General features: G+C 36.9%; 1 protein-coding gene across 1 annotated transcript; it reads left to right on the top strand.

The window, feature by feature from the left end:
• The first annotated feature begins 288 nt into the window (after positions 1-288).
• Positions 289-15,936, top strand: LOC148938386 (uncharacterized). Its single transcript, XM_089107835.1, is given in 5 exon segments — positions 289-336; positions 1,264-1,315; positions 3,958-5,939; positions 5,941-6,239; positions 15,747-15,936. Coding segments are annotated over 5 exon segments (2,571 nt in total).
• The last annotated feature ends 1,378 nt before the right edge of the window (positions 15,937-17,314 follow it).

Raw genomic sequence — 17,314 nt, 5'->3', positions numbered from 1 at the left:
GGGCACCGGAGTCAATGACCTAAATTTCCAAAGGTCGATTTATTTGATGTTGTTGTTGTTTTGGGCATGTGCACGCAAGGCCTAACGGAATAGGAAACAGTTAGATCACGTGATTCCTTCTCAGCCAATCAGCAAGTCAGACACATATCCTTTCTCAGCCAATCAGAGGCTTGCTTACATTTGATTTTCCCTGTTATATAACAATTCACCCTTGAGATTTCGTATATAACGGGCATGCATTGTAATTAAATTATCAGAAAGTATTTTGACATAGTTGATGACACAAGAATGGATATTTTTAATGAGTTTGGAGCATTGACGGTCACAATTTGCAATGTAAGTTATGTTTTAGTACATTTTTATTTTCAAAATAAAATTATTTCCTTGGTCCCCCTCCGAACATATTCAAATTCAGGGTATACCCCCCCCCCAAAAAAAAAAAAAAATTCTTTATACATTGCTTGAAAATATATACTTTTTTCCATTACGTAAACCTCATCCTCCCTCCCTCCTTTCCCACCATTCATCACCATTTAATTCTTTCAATTGAAGCTATTACTCAAAATTATCTTTTCTCCTTGATGTGTTTAAAATTATCAAAATGAACTGGCTCTCCTTTGTGAATTTCCGACAAGAGGGGAGATTTACATAAACAACATTCCCTGTGAAAAGATAGATTACAGTTAATTAAGCTTGTGTGCGTATTTCAATGATGTCTGAAAAAAGGGGAAAAAATTGTCTACAAAATTAAAAGAGATTATTGAATAGTTACGCAAGATTAACACAATGAGAGGGTAAACCTAGGGATGGCTTATTTTTCCAAATTTAGGGGGAGAGGGTCAATTTTGAATCCAGGATATTTGTTGGGGAATGGGTTAACGCTTTTAATGGTGACAAAATAGAAATGAAAAGATAATTGTTTTTATCATAATTGTTTTCTACTTCAGTGTCAAACCATTTCTCTTTGATATTTAACGATTTTAACTATAGCATTTGAATAAAAGGTAGTAAGATATATTCTTTATTGATCTACATTGCGCTTGCAAAAAAAACGCAAGATTAACTCAATGAGAGGGTAAACCTTTATGCATTTTTACTTTTTGCTTTGCTGAAAAAGGGTGGAGGAGGGGGCTTCTTTGAGATAAATGCTTTTCTAGACAAATTATGTCTGACAATAAATTCTGTAGAAGGGGGTACTAATTTTCATTCTGTAAAAAAAAGGATGAAATTATTTTCCATACTAATTTTTTTCTCTTCTTTAAGGACAATGGTGAAGAATGTGTCCCACCTCCCACTAAGAGAGCACGGGGTCAAGGTAAAACCCCTGCAACAGTTGTTCAATATGGCCGTTGGCTGAAACCCCCCAGCTCCACACTGCCTGCCCAAGTGCAGCCATCTGTGCAGGCAACAATGCAGCCTGGCAGAAAACTAAAGAGTTTTCTGGGTAGCTGTTTTCAATGGACATGACCCGTTTACACAAGATCCGCCGATGGTACAGCATGCTTCACCTGAGCCTTCGGGCATTAAAATACAGCCGGAATTTGATAATGTGAGCATTTTTTTTCTCAGCCTATCTTATAGAAAATATATAAAAACAAAACTTTTATTTTCAACCTAATATAAACTTATCTCAGAGATATTAAAATAATAACCCCTCGCCCCCTCCTTATTTTTCTAATTAAACGACCCTTTGTCTCAGGAGTTTCCTTAAAGAACTGGGACAAAATTCAAACTTTAGCGTAAAGAGCAAGTGTTGAAGAGGGGCAGCCTCCCTTAATAAACGTAGTAATTTTTGTTCGTTTTAAGTTTTCATGTTACTCCTTACTTTCATTTGAAAAAAAACTTGTTTTGTTCATTTAATTTCTTATCTTTTTTTAAATATTGTCAAGAAATCTGGATGCACCTCCATAGAGGAATACCCCCCCCCCCCCAAGGAAGTATCCTCTAGACAATTCAATCCCAGTGAAAATTACCCCGTACAATTACCCTTAGCATATCCACGCATAAAATTGAGACACAAAAGAGAAAACAAGGCATAAAAATAATTTTTTATAGGAATTATGGCAAATTCCACCACTATAAAATTTCCCCTGAAAAATTTACACCCTAAAACTTCCCTCCCCATGGAAAATTCCCCCGTGCAAATTCCACTTACATAAAATTCCCCTCCCCTCACCCAAAAATGTATCCATGCTTCCTAATAGCCAATATTATGTGTAAACGACGGACGAATTTTATAACTTAAGAACCTTTCCCAAGGGGCGTGGGGAAGGGGGCATGTTGTACCCAAAAGCATAGTTATTGGGCCTTCCAACTATAATGAACAAAATGTCTTTCTCAAAATTTTGATCGGACGATTTTGGGGAAAAGGGCGGGGGAGGGGGCCTAGTTGCCGTCGAATCTTTTTGGTCACTTAAAAAGTGCAGTCAATTACTGCTAATGCTCACCATTTGAAACTCTGTGAATGCTATTCCGTTCACAATTGAATATTCCATAGTTTTCAGAAAAGAAGAACAGAGATTATCCCATTTGTCTATTGCACATATCGGCGTTCTAATTTGCACTGAATATTTTTCAAATAGCTTTCAATCTTACAACTTGCCGTCAAGATTTTAGCGAGGGGAAACATTCTGACAATGTCTGAGTTAACAGTTTCCAACATTTAATTGTTGTATTTTCCTCGTCTGAAGTTCAGTCTTGGAAATCGGAACATACGCGCGGCTTACAATAATTGTGAGCTAATGAGGAGTTCACCGAACCTGTAGAACGAAATTAGAGAGAAACGACTTATGCCGTCTAAGCGAATATTTCAACTTTTGAAAATTATGTAAAGGGGCTGGGAGCCGGTGGGCCTGAGAAGCGCCATGGGAAGCGTCGGTGGGCCCGAGAAGTGCTGCTGGAAGCGCTGCGGGGAAGCGCCGCGGACCAGAAGCACCGCGGGAAGTGCCGCGGGAAGCGCTGTGGGGGAAGCGCCAAGTTGGTCTTTAATCAAAAAAAAAAAGAAAAAAAAAATCAAATTACAACTTCTATGTAATTTGTCTTAGATTGTAAGTATCTTATATTAAGTTGGAAACTGGAACTTTCAGAATATTAGTGGAGTGTGGAACAGTGAATTAACCAAATGCTACTATGTGCATACTGCTACTACTACTAAGCGTTGACTTTAAATAATATTCCAATTTTTAAAACAGTAGGGGTGATTTGATCACTTTGAAAATAAGCTATTTTTTCATTTATAGGTTGGACGACCATTGGTCCCATATTAAATGTCACCATCATCATCAGTTGGAGGAAAGGACGCACACGTGGAGTCCCCCAACAATTCACCATGGAGTGGTATCGTTAATGAGCAAATACCTGATAATATTGATGATTTTTTAGTTGATTATTTTAATGTAGATTATAGCACAGTTGAGCAGGGGGACTTGAGTCCAAACACATTGCAACTTTTGGACGATTTTACAAATGAATTAACTGGGAACCCTTCTCCTCCTCCTCCAACCCCCGATACCCTAACGAATCCACTTCAAACAACTGAAGTGGAGCATTCGCATACCCTAAATATTGAACAAAGTGGGGGAGGGGGTGTTGATGATATACAAGAGGGGGAGGGGGGTAATGTCCAATTTACAACTTTTCCAGACTTTCAATTATCCAATACAATTTTAAATGCAATAGTTGTTTACACTGCGACTTTTGGGAATCCATTTAATTCACTAATGAGGGGGGGAATTTGTGTTTGATCCCGTAGAAATTGTGCATGACTATGTAGATAAAATTCGTGCACTGCTGGAGAACCAAATTCAGTTGTGGGGAGGTAGGGATTCAATTAAGGTTTCTATTGTTTTAAAGGTGTTTTATTTAAATGAGGGGAAAAATGAAGTTTATTATCATTATGTGCGTTCAGAGATGCGCGTGATTTATCCGAATTTAGAAAATTTTGAAAGTGTTTTAAAGGTTACAGAAACTACCTCAACACTCGACGAGACCGAGGCATTGACCGTCGCGGAGGTGGCGTAGGACTTTATATACGTGACGACCTACCATCAAAACTGTTAAGTAGCCCCAATGATTCGAGCCATGAGATTGTGTGGGTGGAGTGCAGACCGGCACATCTGTCACGAAGATTCTCCTGCTTAATAGTTGCGTCAGTGTACTATCCAGAAAGCGCTGGGAACAGAAAAGAACTTATTGAGCACATACAAGTGTTCGTCAACAGAATGCGCCACAAGTACACTTCCCCTGCGTTTGTGATTGCTGGCAATTTCAATCAGACCAGTCGTCAGTGGGTCTCAAGCGTTTTGGATATGAAACAAGTAGTGAACATTCCGACTCACCAAAGTGGCAGTACTCTTGACATGATTTTTACGAACTTGGCAGATCTTTATAACGCTCCCCGATCTCTAGGTCCCCTTCAGAATTCTGACCATTTTATAATTTGCTGGGAAGCACAAGTAAGTATCCCACGACCGAAACGAACAAAAACCACAATTCGGCCCATCACAATGTCTTCAATAGCTCAATTCGGTCGCTGGATTGGTACTTACGATTTTGAGGACATTTGTGCAGAGGCCGACATTAATGTCAAACTCAGCAAACTGAACAGCCTTCTGTTGGAAAAGTTCCATGATTTTTTTCCAATAAAAGTTATTACAGTCTGTGACACTGACAAACCATGGATCACCCGCGAACTCAAGCAGATGATAAAAACTCGCTGTAGTCTGCACAAAGCTGGAGATCAAGCGGCTGCAGCCAGTTTGCGTAACAGAATTGTGAAGTTAAACAGACTAGCCCAAAGACAGTATGTAAAAGAGAAAATAACGCCATTACTGCACACTGACCCTCACAAATGGCACTTCTCAGTCAAAACCCTTGCAGGGAAATCAACGCCAAAGGACCTGAGACTACTCAAAGATTACGGCACACAGACGTCAGCTACTGAAGTGAACAATTTTTTCACCGGCATATGCACCACATACCCATCAATCACAAACTCAGAAATTGAGAGTATCATTGCTGACACCAGGACTGATGAGATATGTGAAGTATCTGAATATGCCGTCTTTAAGGAACTTCAGAAACTGAAAGTAAACTGTGTGTCTTACCCTGGTGAACTCCCTGTCAAGTTGTTACGCGAGTTCTCCATCTTTCTCGCAAAGCCACTCAGCTCTATTATTAACCAGTGTTTTCGCGAACAAGTGTTCCCCAGTGTTTGGAAGAGAGCTTATGTGCGCGTCATTCCAAAACTGAAAAACCCGAAATCTTGCGACCAACTCTGCCCAATTTCGATAGTTCCGAACCTCTCGAAGGTAGCGGAATCATTTATATATCGTGACCTTATGTCACAAGTCCAGGGCTCTCTTGATCCATACCAATACGGGTGCTTGAAAGGTAGTAGTACAACTGTTTATCTTGTGCGTCTGTATCACCTTATTGTTGAATGGCTTGACCAAGGAGGCACAATTGTAGATCTCCTCCTAGTCGACTATAGAAAAGCCTTCGACATGATACGCCATTATACTGCAGTGAACAATCTGAAGGTTATGGGAGCTTGCAGACATATTCTCTTATTAATAATAGATTTCTTACGCGACCGACTACAGAGTGTATATGGTCTCTACCCGGGTGATACTGATTCGGAATGGTCTGAGCTTACGTGTGGTGCCCCACAAGGCACTAAACTCGCTGCATTGTTGTTCCTGGCAGTGATCAACTTCGTCCTTGCCGATTTTGACGAACGGTTCAAATTCGTAGATGACCTTTCCACCCTCCTAAAATACGTCTTTGAGAAGTCTCAAGCCGTTCCCCAGTTCAGTGAATCATTTATCGACAACTTTAGAGACCAGTGTTCTGAAAACAGCCTCCGAATCAACGAAACGAAAACCAAAATTCTTCGATTTAACCCTCTCAAAAGGGATTTTCAGTGCCCACCCCCCTCTACCATACCAAAGCGTATCGTCGGCAGTTATTCTCGGTGTTACGTTCAGCGTTGACTGTTCGTTTAGCCTCCACGTCCAAGAGGTAGTGAAAAAGGCGAACTGTGCCATGTGTACCCTTTTACTGATGCAAAGATTTGGATTTTCAGTGCCGCAATTGAAAACAGCCTACCTGACATACATTCGCCCGATATTAGAGTATGCATGCCCTGTATGAGGTCCACAGGTTCAGAACACTGCCTATATAAGCGAAGTACTCGAATCAGTCCAGAAAAGAGCGGTGGAGGCCATACTGGCTGATCAGTACACCGATTACGAATCAGCACTGTCTCAACTAAATTTGCCGTCACTCCACGGCCGCCGTTTTCAACTTATCTGTAAATTTGGCCAGTTTCTTCTGACAAGTGATAAACACAGAAATATATTACCCTCAATGCTCACAAAAAAAGTAACTACAAGATCAAAAGCAACAAAGCTAGCCCAGCCCAAGTGTCACACTAATTGCTTCAGCAATTCGTTTGTGCTTTTTTATGTTTCTGTCTACAATAAGTGACATGTGTATTAATTTTTTTGTGTCTTTGTTCACTTTGTAAATAATAGCACGATTTAGTCGGGATTTAAACCCTGACTACGAAAGCTTTTATGTTAATAAATGATTCTGATTCTTTACGAATTTTAATTTTTCTTGTTTTGGCATGGAGGGTTTGAGAGGAAAGGGGAGATGGGAGGCAAAAGAGGATTTGTGCGGCCCTTTTAGATTTGTTTCAGAAAAAACACTAGAAACATGTTCAGAAGAAGAGTAGCGTTCGAATGTTGTGCTGTTTGATAAGCTTTGACAAAAAAACAAAAATCTTCATTTGGTCTACCTCTAGACTACCTCCATAACGATAAAAAATAAAATATAATTGAATATAGTCATGCGGAACCTCATTTGAAAGCTCCTGACAAAAAGATTTTAAATGTCTAAGTCTTATTCAATAGTTTTCGAACCAAATTTAAATTTTCCATGTTTTTCTTTGGAAGGTACTGATATTCAGGGGTAGGATGGTTTATGGAGCTAAGACATTCCTAGGGAAGGAAAACTTCTCCATTTAAGATGGATGTTACTATAACAAATCCTTTTACGAACTTTCATTTTTCTTGTTTTGACATGGACGGTTTGAGAGGAAACGGGAGATGGGAGGCAAAAGATGATTTGTGTGGCCCTATTAGGTTTAATGTAGAAAACAACGCTAGGAACATGTTCAGAAGAAGGAGGGCTTTCAAATTATTTGCTCTTTGATAAGCTTTGACAAAAAATGAAAGACCTAATTTGGTGTACCTCTAGACTACCTCTGTAACAGTGAAGATAGAATATAATTGAATATAGTCATGCGACACCTCATTTGAAAGCTCCTGATATAAATATTTTAAATATCCAAATCTGATCAATTATTTTTTTAACAAATTTTTAATTGGCTGTTTTTCTGTGGGTGTTAGTTACATTCAGATGTGGGGGTTTATGGAGCTAGGGAATTCATGGTCAATTAAAACTTCTCTATTTAAGATCTATCTTACTATAACGAATCTCTTTACGAATTTTCATTTTTCTTGTTTTGACATGGAGATGGAGGGTTTGAGAGGAAAGGGGAGATGGGAGGCAAAAGAGGATTTGTGTGGCCCTTTTAGATTTGTTGCAGAAAAAAACACTAGAAACATGTTCAGAAGAAGGGTAGCTTTCAAATAATGTGCTGTTTGATAAGCTTTGACAAAAAAACAAAAACCCTCATTTGGTCTACCTTTAAACTACCTCCATAACGATAAAAAATAAAATATAATTGAATATAGTCATGCGACACCTCATTTGAAAGCTCCTGACATAAAGATTTTAAATATCTATGTCTTATGCAATAGTTTTGGAACCAAATTTGAATTTGCCATGTTTTTCTTTGGGAGGTACTGATATTCAGGGGTAGGATGGTTTATGGAGCTAGGACATTCCTAGGCAAGGAAAACTTCTCCATTTAAGATGGATGTTACTATAACAAATACTTTTACGAACTTTCATTTTTTTTGTTTTGACATGGAGGGTTTGAGAGGAAAGGGGAGATGGGAGGCAAAAGGATTTGTGTGGCCCTTTTAGGTTTAATGTAGAAAACAACGCTAGGAACATGTTCAGAAGAAGGATAGCTTTCAAATGATGTGCTCTTCGATAAGCTTTGACAAAAAATGAAAGACCTCATTTGGCCTACCTCTAGACTACCTCTGTAACAGTGAAGATAAAATATAATTGAATATAGTCATGCGACACCTCATTTGAAAGCTCCTGAAATAAAGATTTTAAATACCCAAGTATTATGCAATTGTTTTTGAACCAAATTTGATTTTGCATTTTTTTTCTTTGGGAGTTAATTTTATTTTGGGGTGGGGGGTTTACGGAGCTAGGGCATTCCTGGGAAATGAAAACTTCTCTATTTAAGATATATCTTACTATAACGAATCTCTTTACGAATTTTCATTTTTCTTGTTTTGACATGGAGGGTTTGAGAGGAAAGGGGAGATGGGAGGCAAAAGAGGATTTGTGCGGCCCTTTTAGATTTGTTTAAGAAAAAAACACTAGAAACGTATTCAGAAGAAGGGTAGCTTTCAAATGATGTGCTGTTTGATAAGCTTTGACAAAAAAACAAAAACCCTCATTTGGCCTACCTCTAGACTACCTCCATAACGATAAAAAATAAAATATAAATGAATATAGTCATGCGACACCTCATTTGAAAGCTCCTGACATAAAGATTTTAAATATCTATGTCTTATGCAATAGTTTTTGAACCAAATTTGAATTTGCCATGTTGTTCTTTGGGAGGTACTGATATTCAGGGGTAGGATGGTTTATGGAGCTAGGAAATTCCTAGGCAAGGAAAACTTCTCCATTGAAGATGTATGTTACTATAACAAATCCTTTTACGAACTTTCATTTTTCTTGTTTTGACATGGAGGGTTTGAGAGGAAAGGGGAGATGGGAGGCAAAAGAGGATTTGTGTAGCCCTTTTAGGTTTAATGTAGAAAACAACGCTAGGAACATGTTCAGAAGAAGAATAGATTTCAAATGATGTGCTGTTTCATAAGCTTTGACAAAAAATGAAAGACCTCATTTGGCCTACCTCTAGACTACCTCTGTAACAGTAAAGATAAAATATAATTGAATATAGTCATGCAACAACTCATTTGAAAACTACTGATATAAAGATTTTAATTATCAAAATCTTATCCAATAGTTTTTATCCAAAATTAAATTTGCTATGTTTTTCTATGGGAGGTACTTATATTTAGGGGTAGGATGGTTTATGGAGCTAGGACATTCCTAGGCAAGGAAAACTTCTCCATTTAAGATGGATGTTGCTATAACAAATCTTTTTACGAATTTTCAGTTTTCTTGTTTTGACATGGAGGGTTTGAGAGGAAAGGTGAGATGGAAGGCAAAAGAGGATTTGTGTGGCCCTTGTAGATATAATTTAGAAAACAACGCTAGGAACATGTTCAGAATAAGGGTAGATTTTAAATGATGCGCTGTTTCATAAGCTTTGACAAAAAATGAAAGACCTCATTTGGCCTACCTCTAGACTACCTCTGTAACAGTAAAGATAAAATATAATTGAATATAGTCAAAAGACACCTTATTTGAAAGCTCCTTACACAAATATTTAACATACCCAATTATTATCCACGTGATTTAGAGAAACTATTGTTTGTAACATTTTGTGAGGTGTTATTGACAGAGAGAGAGGGGTGTGTTTTGGCGGGAGCGACAACTGTCATAGGCCAGGACAACTTCTCAAGGTGAGATGTATGTTACAACAAAAAAGCATTTTATGAACTTTCATTTTTCATGTTGTGACATGGACGGTTTGAGAGGAAAGGGGAGATGGGAGGCAAAAGAGGATTTGTGTGGCCGTTTTAGGTTTAATATAGAAAACAACACTAGAAACATGTTCAGAATAAGGGTAGCTTTCAAATGATGTGCTGTTTCATAAGCTTTGACAAAAAATGAAAGACCTCATTTGGCCGACCTCTGTAACAGAAAAGATAAAATATAATTGAATATAGTCACGCAACACCTCATTTGAAAACTCCTGATATAAAGATTTTAAATATCCAAGTCTTATCCAATAATTTTTGATCCAAATTTAAATTTGCCATGTTTTTCTTTGGGAGGTACTTGTATTTTGGGGTGGGGGGTTTATGGAGCTAGGACATTCCTAGGCAAGGAAAACTTCTCTATTTAAGATATATCTTACTATAGCTAATCTCTACGAATTTTCATTTTTCTTGTTTTGACATGGAGGGTTTGAGAGGAATGGGGAGATGGGAGGCAAAAGAATTTTGGTGTGGTCATTTTTGTTTTTTTTCGGAACACAAGACTAGAAGCAGATACAGAAAAAGGGTAACGTTTAAATATCGTTCTCTTCGACACGCTTTGAAAATAAGCAAAAAACCTCTTTTAATCTACCACTAGACTACCTTCATAACGACAAAATATAATTGAATCTGTTCAATCGACACCTTATTTGAAAGCTGCTGACATAAAGATTTTAAATATCTATGTCTTTTGTTTTCGAACCAAATTTAAATTTGCCATGTTTTTCTTTGGGAGGTACTTATATTCAGGGGTAGGGTGGTTTATGGAGCTAGGACATTCCTAGGCAAGAAAAACTTCTCCATTTAAGATGTATGTTACTATAACAAATCTTTTTACAAACTTTCAGTTTTCTTGTTTTGACATGGAGGGTTTGAGAGGAAAAGGGAGATGTGAGGCAAAAGAGTGTTGGAGCAACCCTTTTAGGTTTAATGTACAAAACAACGATATTAACTTGTTGAAAAGAATAATAGATTTCAAATGATTGACTATTTCACAAGCTGTGAGAAAAATTGAAAGACCTCATTTGGCTTACCTCTAGCCTACCTGAGTAATAGTAAATATAAAATATAATTGAATATAGTAATGCGACACCTCATTTGAAAGCTCCTGACATAACGATTTTAAATATCCAAGTTTTACCCAATAGTTTTTGAACCAAATTTAAATTGGCCATTTTTGCGTTTTGGAGGTAATAATATTTCAACAGTAGGGGGGTTTATGGAGCTATTAAAGTCCTAGTAAATTGAAAAATCCCCATTTAAGATATATCTTACTATAACAAGTTTCTCTACGAGCTTCTATTTCTCTTGTTTTTACAAGAAGGGTTTGAGAGGACAGGGGAGATGGGAGGCACAAGAGGAGTTCTGGGGCCGTTTTAGGTTTGATGTATAAAATAAACTTTGAAAAATGTTTAAAAGAAAGATAGCTTTTAAATGATGTGCTGATTGATAGCTTTTGAATAAAAAATGAAGCAACAAAATTCGTTTGCCTCCACCTCAATAGGCCTAACAGTTAAAATAATATTTTTTTTTAATATAGTCATTTAACACCTCTTTTGAAATGTCATGACAAAGGAATTACAAATGACCATTAAAAATTCTGTCAAAAAAAATATTTCAGTCATTAAATTTAAGTTCACGCTTATATTTGTACTTTTAAGTAAAACATCAAAAACAGCAAAAAAATTCAAAAATTTTGTATCAGTTGAGAGCTGTAAGTGTCAGCAGTTTTTTTTAAGTATAATTTTTATTTTCAGATCTATAGGGTAAGCAATTTTAGGTCAGGGAGATAAACCCGAAGATGGGAGCCAGGAGATAACTTCATCCTGGTAGGGCTGGCTGTCCCTTCCACTAAAAAAAAGGTAAGATGTGCACTTAAAATGCTGACTACCTGTGGACAAGTATCTAGGCTGTTTTCATAACTTGCTTATTCGATACTACTCAGGCCAATGAAGTGATCTCGTAATTGTTCCTTTTATTTCAAGCTACTAAAAAATACCGTGGCATATATTCAAAAATTTCCAAGCTTTGCAATTATCGTTATCGGTTTAGATGGTCTTAAGTTTTTTTAATGCTTGTTAAAAAACTATAGGCTTTCGCTTCTAGCTATTTTCTGATTAAAGATATTTGAAAAACACAAGGATTTCAGGTTTAATTGGAAAGTTTACAGTTTGACACTGCTATTTCGCAAAATATTATTGAATGATGAAGTCCACGAAAACAATTAGTCATCCTTTTAGTTCTCTTTAAACCTGACATGCTTTTCAAAGAGACAATTTTCCTCAGAACTATGATTCCTACTACTGAAACCAGCAATACGCACAACAGATTAGGGTATATACCTCCAACAATATATTTACTTCTTTTTATTTTAAAATTACCTTAGAAACCTTGGAAATTTTCTATTTATTTACTCAAGTGTTTCAGGAACTAAGGTATCAATAGTGGTATTTTCTAGGGTTTTTCTGCAGCCTCTTTTAGATTTTGGTATTAAAAATGAACCTTTTTAAGGATTTTCACCAGCCTTTAAGGGGTTTAGAAAAAATGAAGGGGAAGCGGTAAAGCTAGCATGAAAAAACACCAAAATAGGATTATTTTTTAGTTTCTAACGAGGTTTTGAAGGAGAAGCAATAATCATTTTTTTTGTAAACAATTGACAAGTTCTCAGGGATATTCGATTACGATGCTTTTGCTAGAGACCTTCAAAACAACTCAGCAAACCAAATTTTTAGTTAAGCACAAGAGCGAATACCCAAGAAAATAAGAATTGACGGTCTAGCAGATTATGTTTTTAAGCAAATTGAAAAGACCCAAGACTATACACTTCAATAGTAAAAAAATAATAATAAACCAAACAAATAAATAAAATTTCGCTCCAAGAAGATGTTGAATTGAAAAGACATACGGTTAAAAGTTATTTAGGATCACATATGAGGGTCGTTTTTTCAACCTCCGATAGGCTGATCATTTTTATTACCAAAATATTGGTACACTTACAATTACCTTTCGAAATTATCAAACAGTTCGTGGTAACGAACTGTAAGTAAGGAGTGAACCGGATCAATAGTTACCGAAACTCTAAAAAATAGAATTTTGATACCAGGATAGGCATCAAAATAATTAGACTTTTTTTATGATTTGAAATATTTAAGTTTGATCAAGTTTAGGCTTGACCATTAAAAATAACGTACCTGAAAAAATGTGCCTTTTTTTCGAAAAAAGGGGGAAACAGCCCCTAAAAGTCATAGAACCTTAATGAAAATCACACCATCAGATTCAGTATATCAGAGAACCCTACTACAGAGGTTTCAAGCTCCTATTTGCAAAAATGTGTAATTTTGTATTTTTTGCCAGAAGAAAGATCACGGATGCGTGTTTATTATTTTTTTTCCCAGGGGTGATCGTATCGATCCAGTAGTCCTAGAATATCGTGAGAGGGCTCATTCGAACGTAAATTAAAAGTTCTAGTGAACTATTTAAGTGACCAAAAAATTGGAGGGCAACTTGGCCCCCCCACGCTCATTTTTTTCCGAAGTCACCCAATCAAAATTTTGATATAACCATTTTGTTCAGCGTAGTCGAAATCTAATTAATATGTTTTTGAGGATGACTTAATCCCCCACTCTTCCCGGGGGAAGGGCTGCAAGTTATAAACTTTGCCCATTGTTTACATATAGTATTGGTTATTGGGAAGTATACAGGCGTTTTCAGGATGTTTTTTTTCTAGTGGGGGGTTGGGGTCAGAGTAGGGTTTACGGGGGAGGATCTTTCCAAGGAGGATATTTCCTTGGGGGAAGGGACATGTCTATGAAGGGGGCGCCAGATTTCTCAGAATTATTTAAAAAACGATCATAAATTAAATTTAAAAAAAAAGTTTTCTTCAACTGAAAGTAAGGGTAGCGCAAAAACATATAAAGAACAGAAATTATTATGTATATGAGGGGGTTCGCCCCCTCGTTAATACCTCGCTCTTTACGCTAAAGTTGTTTTTAGTACTTTCAAAAGAGCTATCTATTCTAATTAACCGGCATTTTTGATGCAGGGGTTTGTGATTCGAACAACTTTCAAACTTTAGCGTAAATAGCAAGGTATTGACTAGGGAGCAAGCTCCCTAATATACGTAATAAAAACGTACGAATATAGAAATTCGTAACGTAAGTTAATTTGTAAGTTACGTCAGAAAAAAATTTCGAGATAGCCAATTAGCCAAAAAAAGGAAAATTAATATGTGAATTTCGTTTTAATTATTCATGTACGTTGAGCCAAAATCAAAGCTGCATTAATTCAAAAACTTTCAGAAATTAACAAAAAAAAAACAAGTTTTTTTAACTGAAAGTAAGGAGCGACATTAAAACTTAAAACGAACAGAAATTATTCCGTATATGAAAGGGGCTGTCCCCTCCTCAACGCCTCGCTGTTTACGCTAGAGTTTGACTCTGTCTCACAACTTTCTTTTTTAAAACAGTAAAAACCTTTAGCGTAAAGAGCGAGGTGTTGAGGAGGGGACAGCACCTTTCATATACGGAATAATTTCTGTTTGTTTTAAGTTTTAATGTCGCTCCTTACTTTCAGTTAAAAAAAACTTGTTTTTTTTAGTTAATCACTGAAAAGAATGAGACGTTTCTCATATCTGTGACCAAGCGTTCCAATGCCCTCATAAAAGAATGTTGCCGCCAATGAATTCAAATGATCCTTGACGTTGATTGAAGGTCCTTATTAGTTTGAAAGCATTTCTATCCAAGCCAAGTCTTCAGTTCATGATAAAGATGAAAGTCACTGGGTGCTAAGTGCGGACTGTACAGGGGAAGATAAAAATGTCCCATTGAAATTGTTCGAAAAGCCATTGAGTCGCACGAGCAGTGTGTCGACGGAGCATTTCCATGAACAACTTCAGCAGTCAGCTTTCCTCTTCGTTTGTTTTGAATGGGTCAACGCAAACGACGTAAAGTTTAACAATAAACAGCTGCAGTGATTGTGGTTCCAGGCTCTGGAAACTGAACCCAGTTACGGGTCTTTTTTCAACCTCCGATGGTTCCGTGCAGATGCAACGTGAGTGGAAGAAAGCAGGCATACGCTCTAGATGACAGCCCAACTCTTGCAATCCATACAGGAGTTGTTCTGATCCATACCAGCACTCCTCCACAGACTGCTGCTGCAACTCAACGGCTTCTCGAACAATGGAACACTTTTGATCGTCCCCCGTAGAGTCCTCACTTAAAACCCGGTGGCTTTCACATTTTCCCTGAACTTAAGAAACAGCTAGGAGGGAGCTATCAAACCAACAAGAATGCTAAAAAAAAACATCAAGGTTCATTTGAGTTCACTGGTGGCAACAGTCTTGGGAGAAGTTATTAAAAAGCTTGCCCACATATATGAAAAATGCCTCAATTTTGTCGGTGATTATGTCAAAATATAAGCACAAGTGTACAATCTTTTCGTAATAAAATCACCGTTTTGTATGAGCTTGTCTTATATTTATACCTTATCGAAGGTAAAAAAAAAGAACCTCGTAGATTGAAACCGTAGTCAAATGTAAATACTATAAGCCTGGAGAAATTATCGAGAGTTCAAGGAATACATTAAGAGGTATGCTAGAACACATTTAGATAGAGGAGACAACAAGTTTATTATTAAGGGGGTGAACTCACTATCCCTGATTCGAGGCCCAAACCTTCAAGGCCCGCAGTCAGCTAGTGGTTCGCGTCCTCTTTTCATGTGAAAATAGGGATGAAGCGCTACATTCATATACCACATGGAGACTTTTCATAAAAGTGGAGATACCCAGGAACTTTTAGATAAATGTATACGATATATTTATTCACCTTAAAATCCTTTATGGACCATAGTTAATACACAACACTACAACACAAAGATTAGCTTCTACACAATTTTCTAAAATACATGTTACCTTGCTAGCCTAGGACTTTTTCTCGTATCACTTAAGCACTCTTGGTGCTTTCAAAAAAGTCAATTGCCTTCACAGGATGAGGACGCTCTGGTCGCTTTCACTGATGACAGTACCCTTGGCACTACAACCGGAACGGAGCATGAGATACTTACCAAACTAGTGAACCTTTTTGAGAGTAATCCTTTGGCTCCATACTAATTGCCTTGCCTTAAATACAAGTCGTTTTTTTTTATTATTTCCCTCCCTTGTTTCTCAGGCTTGCCCTGTTACCTGATATCCATCTGTCAAGGGGTTCTCTCACTAGACCTAAGGATTGGTATGTCCTATTTCTTGGTATTCTTTTTGATGAACATCTTTCGTTTAGGCATCATATTGGACTAATTAAAATAAAGACCTCAAGAAGCCTTAGAATTTTGAGGAAGCTAAAACACATTTTCTCTGGACCAATTTCTAAAATTCTGTTCTATTACTCAGTTCAGTCCAGCGTTTCTTATTGTCCTACTATATGGATGTTAGCTTTTTCTCCTTTTTTGAAATCACTGTCTAAGTTATCAGAAGCAAAGCTCTAGTTTCGCCTATAGTAAAGAGCCAAAATACTTTAATGTATCATTTTTCCCCAGAGGCACTTCATATGGAAGCGGTGGCCACTTTCGATTCCAAATCAAATGACAACCCCCCAAGGTTCTACGACCGCCCCTACTGGAAAAAGAAAATAATAAATAAGAGACAACGTTAGAGCGTTGCCTCTGACATAAACTCTTCCATAAAATCCTTATGTTTATGCATCAAAATCCTCGCCAAATAAGAATCCTCTTCAAATTTATCACTATTTCTGTCATTTGAATTTTCTGTAATGTGCAGATTAATCTACAACGTGGCTAATTGGCTACCATTTTTTTTTAAGACGACCGATACCGCACCTACACTAACAAATAATAATCTTGGGTAGTCTGGATAAAAACCTAAATTTAATGCTACACAATAAGTCATATCGTTTCACAAAAAAAAACTGACCAAAAACGATTTCAAAGGCATCAAAGGTCATTCACAAAAATGCCAGCTTAAATACAAAAAATATCCCAGAAAAAAACATAAAAAAATCGGAAAATCCGATTATGACGAGCATCATACGCCAGAATCACGATTGCCATTACACTCTGTGAATTACTCTTAACAACTAAAAAGCACAACAAGACAACAAACAGTAGGCTACAGTCTTCAGAATTTATTACGTGCACGTGGTGTTTTAACTCACAGAGGAGCACTAAATAATTGTACAAAAATTTAAATTTATGAAAATTACGTTTTCTTCAAAGTTACTTGAAACTTTGGAAGTATCAAAAATAATGTTTCCTTTTAACGTGCTGATAAGACACTGTTTTGGAAACAATGTACAGCTAAAATATATATGGACTGATAGTGGCAATTCTGACCGAGATCTCGAAACTTTAAAAACTGTTAAAAGCCATCAAATTGGCTCTAGAAATTTAAAAAGCCTTATGTTTTTCGCCATGAACTTTACGGGATACAAAAAGTTGCAAACTGCATTCATGTTTTCGGATTGTTATTGGCGTTC

The sequence above is a fragment of the Artemia sp. Qi Xiang Cuo genome, unplaced genomic scaffold (genome assembly GCF_049724085.1).
Source record: "Artemia sp. Qi Xiang Cuo unplaced genomic scaffold, ASM4972408v1 HiC_scaffold_3419, whole genome shotgun sequence".
Classification (NCBI taxonomy): domain Eukaryota; kingdom Metazoa; phylum Arthropoda; class Branchiopoda; order Anostraca; family Artemiidae; genus Artemia; species Artemia sp. Qi Xiang Cuo.
This window is presented reverse-complemented; position numbering and strand designations above follow the sequence as displayed.